Raw genomic sequence first — 11,983 nt, 5'->3', positions numbered from 1 at the left:
GTGTATGTGACAATAACATTTGATTTGATTTAAACCACAGTGAGACATTATTTCCTCTAATAGAGGATAAATTCCCTTTACCAGCGATGCCCATTTTATTCTGAGAATAAAGGTATGCCACGTGATCTCAAGTTGACAGGCTAACATGCTTTTCAAACAGTAGGGTGTGTTCATAACTATTCACTGTTTGAAATGCAGTGTATTTGACCTTAAAATAAAAGTTATGGTGCATTTTAAAGGAAACATAAAAAAAAAAAAAAAAAAATGGAGATACCATATATTCGTGATTCATAAATGTGAAAAGAATTTAGATGCTAATTTAGGCCATATCGCCATTCATCCAGCTATATTGATCGCAGGACAGGAAGTTAGCGGGCTCCCCCATACTGTGTGGCTAATTAGCGTTGGAGGCTACTCACACGGTGAGAATCTAACACGGAATTTAGTAGCTGTCTAACACAGCGAGTGGTCACTGAGGATTAATATAACTTGTTTATACAATCTTCAGTCGAGGGGTTGCTCTTCACAGCTCTCCCTCGCTGTGTTCCACGTGAGTCGCGTCAGCCGGGCTATAGCTAGCTGTGGTTTGTTCAATACTTCTGCAGGTGCCATATAATCCCTAGACTCTGTGAGCACAATGCAGACCACGGTTTTCAAAGTCACTGGCTTTGCTCCAGGATTATTTTAGGTTAGCCTAGTGAGTCATGTAGGTTTAGGTATAGATATCCCCTAAGAAATGTAGGCCTGGGTAAAGACCAACCCACTGAGTCCTACCTGCCGACCCCACTGAGTCCTACCTGCCGACCCACTGAGTCCTACTGCGACCCCACTGAGTCCTACCTGCCGACCCACTGAGTCCTACCTGCCGACCCCACTGAGTCCTACCTGCCGACCCCACTGAGTCCTACCTGCCGACCCACTGAGTCCTACCTGCCGACCCCACTGAGTCCTACCTGCCGACCCCACTGAGTTCTACTGCCGACCCCACTGAGTCCTACCTGCCGACCCACTGAGTCCTACCTGCCGACCCCACTGAGTCTACTGCCGACCCCACTGAGTTCTACCTGCCGACCCCACTGAGTTCTACCTGCCGACCCCACGGAGTCCACCCCGACCCACTGAGTCCTACCTGCCGACCCCACTGAGTCCTACCTGCCGACCCCACTGAGTTCTACCTGCGACCCCACTGAGTTCTACCTGCCGACCCCACTGAGTTCTACCTCGACCCCACGGAGTCCTACCCTGCCGACCCCACTGAGTCCTACCTGCCGACCCCACTGAGTCCTACCTGCCGACCCACTGAGTCCTACCTGCCGACCCACTGAGTCTACCTGCCGACCCCACTGAGTCCTACCTGCCGACCCACCTACCTGCCGACCCCACTGAGTTCTACCTGCCGACCCCACTGAGTTCTACCTGCCGACCCCACTGAGTTCTACCTGCCGACCCACTGAGTTCTACCTGCGACCCACTGAGTCCTACCTGCCGACCCACTGAGTCTACCTGCCGACCCCACTGAGTCCTACCTGCCGACCCCACTGAGTCCACTGCCGACCCCACTGAGTCCTACCTGCCGACCCGTCCACTGCCACCCCACTGAGTCCTACCTGCCGACCCCACTGAGTCCTACCTGCCGACCCACTGAGTCCTACCTGCCTTCCGCATTGTTACAACATTTGAGAGGCGCACAGCGAGTTCAAATTGTCCTCTGCGTACATCCGGGGGCGCCGATAATTGTGTCACATCATCCATATCCAACAACATTTTCGGATCAAGAATAAATTGGCTCTTAGGGTCCAAAATAACACATAGCAACGCATTGGGCTTCTTTTGGAGAGATTTTAGGGAGAGTTAAACTTCTCGCTTCGCCTCTCCCTCTTATGTTTTACACACAGCAGGCCCCTGTCCCTAACAATGCTGAGAAATCACATCTTCCTCTCTGACAAGCGCTTTCACTCGTTATTTGTATTTTAGGTTTGGTCCAACCGAATCGGTCACATGGACACTCAACTCCAGCCACTTTAATAATGGAAAATTGATGTATAAATGTTCACTAGCCACTTTAACAATGTCACTTAATATAATGTTTACATACCCTACATTACTCCTCTCATTTTTTATATATATTACTGTACTCTATATCATCTACTGCATCTTGCCTATGCCGTTCTGTACCATCACTCATTCATATATCTTTATGTACATATTCTTTATCCTTTACACTTGTGTGTATAAGGTAGTAGTTGTGATTGTTAGGTTAGATTACTTGTTGGTTATTACTGTATGGTCGGAACTAGAAGCACAAGCATTTCGCTACACTCGCATTAACATCTGCTAACCATGTGTATGTGACCATTAACATCTGCTAACCATGTGTATGTGACCATTAACATCTGCTAACCATGTGTATGGGACCATTAACATCTGCTAACCATGTGTTGTGACAAATAACATTTGATTTAAAACACAGTGAGACATTATTTCCCTCTAATAGAGGATAAATTCCCTTTTACCCAGCGATGCCCATTTTATTCTGAGAAATAAAGTATGACGTGATCTCAAGTTGACAGGCTAACATGCTTATATGCTAATTTAGGCCATATCGCCATTCATCCAGCTATATTGATCGCAGGACAGAGATTAGCGGGCTAACCCATACTGTGTGGCTAATTAGCGTTGGAGGCTAACTCACACGGTGAGAATCTAACACGGAATTTAGTAGCTGTCTAACACAGCGAGTGGTCACTGAGGATTAATATAACTATTTATACAATCTTCAGTCGAGGGGTTGCTCTTCACAGCTCTCCCTCGCTGTGTTCCACATGAGTCGCGTCAGCCGGGAATAGCTAGCTGTGGTTTTGTTTCAATACTTCTGCAGGTGCCAATATAATCCCTAGACTCTGTGAGCACAATGCAGACCAACGGTTTTCAAAGTCACTGGCTTTGCTCCAGGATTATTTAGGATTAGCCTAGTGAGTCATGTAGGTTTAGGTATAGATATCCCCTAAGAAATGTAGGCCTGGGTAAGAAACCAAACCCCACTGAGTTCTACCTGCCGACCCACTGAGTTCTACCTGCCGACCCCACTGAGTTCTACCTGCCGACCCCACTGAGTTCTACCTGCCGACCCACTGAGTTCTACCTGCCGACCCACTACCTGCCGACCCACTGAGTCCTACCTGCCAGCCCCACTGAGTCCTACCTGCCAGCCCCACTGAGTCCTACTGCCAGCCCCACTGAGTCCTACCTGCCGTCCACCGACCCCACTGATTTCTACCTGCCGACCCCAGGAGTTTCTACCTGCCGACCCCACTGAGTCCTACCTGCCGACCCCACTGAGTTCTAGCCTGCTGACCCACTGGAGTTCCACTACCTGCCGACCCCACTGAGTTCTACCTGCCGACCCCACTGAGTCCTACCTGCCGACCCCACTGAGTCCTACCTGCCAACCCCAGATTCCTACCTGCCAACCCCACAGGGGTCCAATAGAGTCCAGTCAACATTTACCGAACACGTTGAGAAATTATTTTGGTAGCCTAACTACAGACATATTCATCTTCTCTTTTCAGCAGCAGACATTTGATTTCCAAACTGTGTTTTTACCGCAATTAGATTTGGAAATATAAGACCAGTAAAGAATACAGTATATATATATTTTATTGTCACCGTAAAGGTGCATGTGTTGTTTTACAAGGTCAGCCATAGTAGTACGTCGCAACTGGAGCAATTTGGATTGAGTGCCTTGCTCAAGGGCACATCGACAGATTTTTCCCCTTCTCGGCTAAGGTATTCGAACCAGCGACCTTTCGGTTAATGCTTTAACCGCTAGGCTACCTGCCGGCCAGTCAACTACAAGTCAATTGTAACTCTACACGACTAAACCCTGTGTCTGAGGTTTTCACTAGATGGTATACTGCTTATGTCAGAATGGACTTTTCATAGCAGGTTAGGAGAATTTACGCAGCAGGTTAGGATAATTAGGATAAGGTTAGGAAAAGGGTTAGGATAGGCTAAAATGCAACAACAACAAAAAACGTTGTATGTCAATTTGACCTAAGCTCTATCTTATCTCGACAGGACCTGTGTTTGATAACTAACCTCCCACTCATTTGCGTCGCTGTAGACTCTGACAGCCACCTCGGCTGGGTCGTAGAAGTGCTTGGCGTGTTCTGTAGTGACGACACGCACATCCACCTGCAAACGGGCAGAGGACAATAGGGGTGTTATTCCAACTTTGAAACACTTAACCCCTAACACCTCTACCCTAGGATCAACCACATATCTACTACCACATATTTACAATACATTAAGTGTGTTACCTCAGACCTCTACTACCACATATCTACAATACATTAAGTGTGTTACCCATCAGAACTCTATCCACAATATCCTACAATAACATTAAGTGTGTTACCTCAGACCTCTACTACCACATATCTACAATACATTAAGTGTGTTACTCAGACCACTACTACCCACATATCTACAATACATTAAGTGTGTTACCTCGCAGACCTCTACCACATATCTACAATACATTAAGTGTGTTACCTCAGACCACTATCTACTACCACATATCTACATATACATTATGTTGTTACCTCAGACCTTTCTACACCACTATCTACAATACATTAAGTGTGTACCTCGACCTCTACTACCACATATCTACAATACATTAAGTGTGTTACCTCAGACCTCTACTACCACAATATCTACAATACATTAAGTGTGTTACCTCAGACACTACTCTACTACCACATATCTACAATACATTAAGTGTGTTACCTCAGACCTCTACTACCCATATCTACAATACATTAAGTGTGTTACCTCAGACCTCTACTACCACATATCTACAATACATTAATGTGTTACCTCAGACCTCTACTACCACATATCTACAATACATTAAGTGTGTTACCTCAGACCTCTACTACCACATATTACAATACATTAAGTGTGTTACCTCAGACCACTACTACCACATATCTACAATACATGAAGTGTGTTACCTCAGACCTCTACTACCACATATCTACAATACATTAATGTGGTTACCTCAGACCACTACTCTACTCACATATCTACAATACATTAAGTGTGTTACCTCAGACCATTACTCTACTACCAATATCTACAACACAATACCCACGTGTGTGTAGAGTGTGTATGTGTGTGTCTGTACCTGTGTGTGTCTCTTCACAGACCCGCTGTTCCATAAGGTGTATTTTTATCTGTTTTTTAATAAATTCTACTGATTGCATCAGTTTATGATGTGGAATAGAGTTCCATGTGTCATGGCTCTATGTAGATCTGTCTGCCTCCCATAGTCTGTTCTGGACTTGTGGACTGTGAAGAGACCTCTGGTGGCATGTCTTGTGGGGTATGTATGGGTGACTGAGCTGTGTGTTAGTAGTTTAAACAGACCTCTGGTGGCATGTCTTGTGGGGTATGTATGGGTGACTGAGCTGTGTGTTAGTAGTTTAAACAGACCTCTGGTGGCATGTCTTGTGGGGTATGTATGGGTGACTGAGCTGTGTGTTAGTAGATTAAACAGACCTCTGGTGGCATGTCTTGTGGGGTATGCATGGGTGTCTGAGCTGTGTGCCAGTAGTTTAGACAGACAGCTCGGTGCATTCAACATGTCAATACCCTCAATATTACAGCTAGTGATGAAGTCAATTCTCATCTCCTCTTCCAGCCAGGAGAGATTGACATGCATATTATTAACATTATCTCTCTGTGTATATTTAAGGGCCAGCCGTGTTGTCCTGTTCTGAGCCAATTGTAATTTTCTTAAGTTCCTCTTTGTGTCACTGACCACACGACTGAACAGTAGTCCAGGTGTAACAAAACTAGGGCCTGTAGGACCTGCCTTGTTGATAGTGTTTTTTTAGAAGACTAAAAACTAGGGCCTGTAGGACCTGCCTTGTTGATAGTGTTGTTAAGAAGGTAGAAACTAGGGCCTGTAGGACCTGCCTTGTTGATAGTGCTGTTAAGAAGGTAGAGCAGCACTTTATTATGGACAGACTTCTCCCCATCTTAGCTACTGTTGTATCAACATGTTTTGACCATGACAGTTTACAATCCAGGGTTACTCCAAGCAGTTTAGTCTCCTCAACTTTCTCCAATATGTTTTGACCAGGACAGTCAGTTTTCTCAATTTCCATATTATCCATTACACGATTTAGTTGAGGTTTAGGGTTAAGTGTTTGATTTGCCCCAAATACAATGCTTTTAGTTTTGACTTATTCCTTGGTAGGTAACTCTTTATCCACAATATAGCAGAGGGTGTAAAGCCATAACACATCAGTTTTTCCAGCAGTAGACTATGATCAATCATGTCAAAAGCTGCACTGAAGTCTAACAAAAACAGCCCCCACAGTCTCAGCCAATCATCAAAGTGCTGTGCTTGCTGAGTGTCCTTCCCTATACACATGCTGAAAGTCTGTTGTCAYTTTGTTTACTGTGAAATAGCATTGTTTCTGGTCAAACACCATTTTTCCCAGAAGTTTACTAAGGGTTGGTAACAGACTGATTGGTCGGCTATTTGAGACAGTAAAACGGGGCTTTACTATTCTTAGGTAGCGGAATAACTATGACATGAAAGCATGAACAAATAGATGAATTATTAATTATATTGCAGTGTTACAGTTCAGATGTGAAGATTCTTTTTTTATGGCTGATGTTCGAACCTAATCTGTGATTTACCTCTGTTTGTGCCTCTACAAATGTCCATAATTGGACATTATGATATTGTTCAAGGTAAACTGAAGTTGATAAATTCATTGGGGGGCCGTCAAGGGGTTTGATAATTTAGCTCGGCCTATGATATGACCTGCTATTAGAAGTGTTGATTATCTAGGCCTATCTACATAACAGATTTTCGGGACAGAGCTAATTCAACCTAGCTTCCTTTTCTACTGAAAACCGGATGTGGTAGCATTAACCTGTTACGTTCGGGTTAATGCTGATATGACCTGATATTAGAAGTGTAACGTCGTGACTGCACCTCTAGGATACGTAAATAATTATTTTGGGGGGGAATTTCCCCGTCAGTTTCTGTTAGTTGCATAATAAATAGAGCGTTTGGTTCGATACAAGGTGATCGTCCTCCAGCGGTATAACCATGCATGTGCAGGTCACAGAGAGCAACGTTTGACACCATACTTGTTTGAGTAACGCTGACTCATGAATCCAAATACAGCTAGCAGGAAACACATCCCAGTTAGATGACCTATCTACTTACCCCGGGTAACTCTAGAAGTTGGGAGACCAACAGAGGCACTTTGAGAGCTGCCACACTACCCGTGACCCCAACCAGCACACGAAATTTACCACACGAGTCTAACAAATCAAATTTCGGAGACGTTACGGGTGATTCCGCCTGCATGTTAGCTGGAAAACGATCACTACAAAAACAACTTCAACACGTTATTAGGAGCATGCTGATTGCCGAGAATACGCAAAATATCGCCAACTTTTAACTTCTATGAACTTCGCCCGATGCAGCTTCCGTAAACATTGGTTCCACGTGACCCACAGTGACTGATGAACGAGCACGTATCGCAACGACCTTTCGTGAGCGCGCACGCTGGTTCCATAGAATATTCTGGCTCTTCGACGGCTTCCGCAAGAGAGACACACCGTCCGGTATGTTATAGTAGGGGATTTTCATGCTTTGGTGAATTGTGCTGACATTCTCAACAGGTGCGATGCAGCAGACGCTGACCCCTCACGTCTACTGGGCCCAGCGGCATGAGGACATCTACCTGCGAGTGGAGCTGATTGACGCGCAGGTGAGTGGAGAGAGGACCTGTCACCCAGAGGCAATAAATAAACCGCTCACAAACATACAGGGATTTAGTATATTCATCACCAGGTTTACAATGTTACTCCGAAGTTCACATTGGATTGAGAATCGACCCTTAGCATGAGGATGTAGCCCTAATGTGACTGAGTAGGCTATCGTTGCACAATAGAAAATAATAGAATAGAATATAAATACAATTGTATGCTTGTGTTTCTAATGACGTATCCATAGTAACTGAGTCACGGTGACGTATCCATAGTAACTGAGTCACGGGGACGTATCCATAATAACTGAATCACAGGGACGTATCTATAGTAACTGAAGTCACTGTGACGTATCCATAGTAACTGAGTCACGGTGACGTATCCATAGTAACTGAGTCACGGGGACGTATCCATAATAACTGAATCACAGGGACGTATCTATAGTAACTGAGTCACTGTGACGTATCCATAGTAACTGAGTCACGGTGACGTTTCCATAGTAACTGAGTCACGGGGACGTATCCATAGTAACTGAGTCACGGTGACGTATCCATAGTAACTGAGTCACGGGGACGTATCCATAGTAACTGAGTCACGGGGACGTATCTATAATAACTGAGTCACTGTGACGTATCTATAATAACTGAGTCACGGGGACGTATCCATATTTCTGAGTCACGCGCGACGTATCCATTATCTTCTTCAGAGTGGCTAGCAGGCTTCTTCAGAGTGACTAGCAGGCTTTCTTCAGAGTGGCTAGCAGGCTTCTTCAGAGTGGCTAGCAGGCTTCTTCAGAGTGACTAGCAGGCTTCTCAGAGTGCTAGCAGGCTTCTTCAGAGTGGCTAGCAGGCTTCTTCAGAGTGGCTAGCAGGCTTCTTCAGAGTGGCTAGCAGGCTTCTTCAGAGTGGCTAGCAGGCTTCTTCAGAGTGGCTGCAGGCTTCTTCAGAGTGGCTGGCAGGTTCTTCAGAGTGGCTTAGGCTAGGCTTCTTCAGAGTGGCTAGCAGGCTTCTTCAGAGTGGCTGGCAGGCTTCTTCAGAGTGGCTGGCAGGCTTCTTCAGAGTGGCTAGCAGGCTTCTTCAGAGTGGCTAGCAGGCTTTTCAGAGTGGCTAGCAGGCTTCTTCAGAGTGGCTAGCAGGCTTCTTCAGAGTGGCTAGCAGGCCTTCTTCAGAGTGATAGCAGGCTTCTTCAGAGTGGCTAGCAGGCTTCTTCAGAGTGGCTAGCAGGCTTCTTCAGAGTGGCTAGCAGGCTTCTTCAGAGTGACTGGCAGGCTTCTTCAGAGTGACTGGCAGGCTTCTTCAGAGTGGCTGGCAGGCTTCTTCAGAGTGGCTAGCAGGCTTTCTTCAGAGTGGCTAGCAGGCTTCTTCAGAGTGACTGGCAGGCTTCTTCAGAGTGACTGGCAGGCTTCTTCAGAGGTGGTAAATAACATCAGTATTGTCTACATCTTAAGTTCATGGAGATGGTGGTTGAAGATAGTGTTTCAACATAGCAAGACTTCCTCTTCACAGATAGACTAGGGGCTGATAACGAGTCCTGGCTGGTTTCATTTGCCTCGACTTGTAAACACTGATCAATGAAACTAAGAACACAACCAGTTGCCTAATATTACTGGATTTTAAAAGTACAATTTGCATGCCTCCCTTTGCAAAATGATTACCCATAGAGAGCTCAAGTATCAGCTCTTTGGTAGAGTCTAAAGGGGAGCAACTCATGATGTAATCTGTACTGTCTTCTCTTCTCTTGCAGAATCTTGACATCAGCGTGCATGATAATGTCTCAAATTCAGGGGTACGTATTATTTATTACAGTATTATCAACCAGAAGACACTTTAACCTACCGTTAGAGCATGGCTTGGAAGACTCATTAACCTACGTTAGAGCATGGCTTTGAAGACTCATTCACCTACGTTAGAGCATGGCTTTGAAGACTCATTCACCTACCGTTAGAGCATGGCTTTGAAGACTCATTCACCTACCGTTAGAGCATGGCTTTGAAGACTCATTCACCTACCGTTAGAGCATGGCTTTGAAGACTCATTCACCTACCGTTAGAGCATGGCTTTGAAGACTCATTAACCTACATTAGAGCATGGCTTTGAAGACTCATTCACCTACCGTTAGAGCATGGCTTTGAAGACTCATTAACCTACCGTTAGAGCATGGCTTTGAAGACTCATTCACCTACCGTTAGAGCATGGCTTTGAAGACTCATTAACCTACCATTAGAGCATGGCTTTGAAGAAACAAATGATCCCTTTGTTTTGTTTGTTTGTTTCCAGCCCAGGGTCATGGAGCAAGAGGACAGAATGATTATGAGTTTAGTCTGCCGTTCCTTAATGCTGTGAAGACAGAGGTACTGTTTAGTAGATGGACTATTCTGATTGATAATAGACTGTGTTTACTAGACTATTCTGATTGATAATAGACTGTGTTTACTAGACTATTCTGATTGATAATAGACTGTGTTTACTAGACTATTCTGATTGATAATAGACTGTGTTTAGTAGATGGACTATTCTGATTGATAATAGACTGTGTTTACTAGACTATTCTGATTGATAATAGACTGTGTTTACTAGACTATTCTGAATAATAATAGACTGTGTTTACTAGACTATTCTGATTGATAATAGACTGTGTTTACTAGATGGACTATTCTGATTGATAATAGACTGTGTTTACTAGACTATTCTGATTGATAATAGACTGTGTTTACTAGACTATTCTGAATAATAATAGACTGTGTTTAGTAGATGGACCCTGTGTGTGTGTGTGGTGCGTGCGTGCGTGCGTGCGTGGTTATTCTAATCTAATAGATAACATGTGTTCTCCAGGTGAGCCACAGGTCGACCCAGCGCCAGTGAACATCACAGTGCGTAAGCAGCTGAGTGGCTGGTGGGACAGACTCGCCCTACAGGAGAAGAAACCTATTTTCCTGGCTCCTGACTTCGACCGCTGGGTGGACGAGTCTGACGCCGAGATGGAGCTACGGGAGAAGGTAACGTCCTGTAATGTTAATGCTAATTCAGGATGTCAGGATAGATTTGGTATTACAGCAGGATATAGCTCATTAATGAGAGAGAGACAGCACCAGTCTGTCTGCCTGTCTGCCTGCCTGCCAGCCTGTCTGTCTGTCTGTCTGTCTGTCTGTCTGTGTGTCTGTCGCTCTGTCTGTCTTCGTCTGTCTGTCTGTGTTGTCCTGCTTGTCTGTCTGCCTGCCTGCCTGCCTGTCTGTCTGTCTCTGCGGTGGGGGAAGAGCATCAAGCGTAGCACATTTGTGACAGTGATTACTTCATATTTATATGTTATGTTATTATTGATTCATAACAATATAATAATATAGAACATATACTGTATATATATTCATTGTGTATTCTGTGGTAACTTTTCCAGGAGGAGAAAAAACCCGACTGAACATGGAATCAAGGCTGTCAGAGGACTGTGATAACAGACTGTATTTAACTAGTTGAAGGCTGCCAGAGGACTGTGAGTATAACAGCTGTATTTAACTAGTTGAAGGCTGTCAGAGGACTGTGAGTATAACAGACTGTATTTAACTAGTTGAAGGCTGCCAGAGGACTGTGAGTATAAACAGACTGTATTTAACTAGTTGAAGGCTGTCAGAGGACTGTGAGTATAACAGACTGTATTTAACTAGTTGAAGGCTGCCAGAGGACTGTGAGTATAACAGACTGTATTTAACTAGTTGAAGGCTGCCAGAGGACTGTGAGTATAACAGACTGTATTTAACTAGTTGAACGCTGTCAGAGGACTGTGAGTATAAGACTGTATTTAACTAGTTGAAGGCTGTCAGAGGACTGTGAGTATAACAGACTGTATTTAACTAGAGGACTGTGAGTATAACAGACTGTTAACTACTAATACAGACTGTATTTAACTAGTTGAAGGCTGCCAGAGGACTGTGAGTATAACAGACTGTATTTAACTAGTTGAAGGCTGTCAGAGGACTGTGAGTATAACAGACTGTATTTAACTAGTTGAAGGCTGTCAGAGGACTGTGAGTATAACAGACTGTATTTAACTAATTTGTAAGTCGCTCTGGATAAGAGCGTCTGCTAAATTACTTAAATGTAAATGTAAATGTAAGGCTGTCAGAGGACTGTGAGTATAACAGACTGTATTTAACAAGTTGAAGGCTGTCAGAGGACTGTGAGTATAACAGACT

General features: G+C 44.5%; 1 protein-coding gene and 1 long non-coding RNA gene across 3 annotated transcripts in view; one reads left to right on the top strand and one right to left on the bottom strand.

Annotated features, from left to right (window-relative positions):
- ppcdc (phosphopantothenoylcysteine decarboxylase) overlaps nt 1–7,560 on the bottom strand; it is a 29,035-nt gene extending 21,475 nt beyond the window's left edge. Inside the window, exons 1-2 of one of the 2 annotated variants that reach the window (XM_070440612.1) lie at nt 7,253–7,560; nt 4,099–4,194 (exon numbers count right to left, since the gene is read on the bottom strand). In XM_070440612.1, the coding sequence (XP_070296713.1) occupies nt 4,099–4,194; nt 7,253–7,396 (240 nt within the window). In that variant the 5' untranslated portion in view covers nt 7,397–7,560. The remainder of the gene's footprint in view (nt 1–4,098; nt 4,195–7,252) is intronic. The other variant, XM_070440610.1, reaches the window with a different exon arrangement.
- Nucleotides 7,561–7,584: 24 nt separating this feature from the next.
- Nucleotides 7,585–11,245, top strand: LOC139025469 (uncharacterized). Its single transcript, XR_011477062.1, has 5 exons — nt 7,585–7,802; nt 9,544–9,585; nt 10,077–10,150; nt 10,632–10,800; nt 11,194–11,245. It is a non-coding gene; the product is annotated as an uncharacterized lncRNA (long non-coding RNA).
- Nucleotides 11,246–11,983: the final 738 nt, after the last annotated feature.

The sequence above is a fragment of the Salvelinus sp. IW2-2015 genome, unplaced genomic scaffold (genome assembly GCF_002910315.2).
Source record: "Salvelinus sp. IW2-2015 unplaced genomic scaffold, ASM291031v2 Un_scaffold2742, whole genome shotgun sequence".
Lineage (NCBI taxonomy): Eukaryota > Metazoa > Chordata > Actinopteri > Salmoniformes > Salmonidae > Salvelinus > Salvelinus sp. IW2-2015.
The sequence above is the reverse complement of the archived record's forward strand: the minus strand, read 5'-3'. Positions and strand labels throughout refer to the sequence as shown.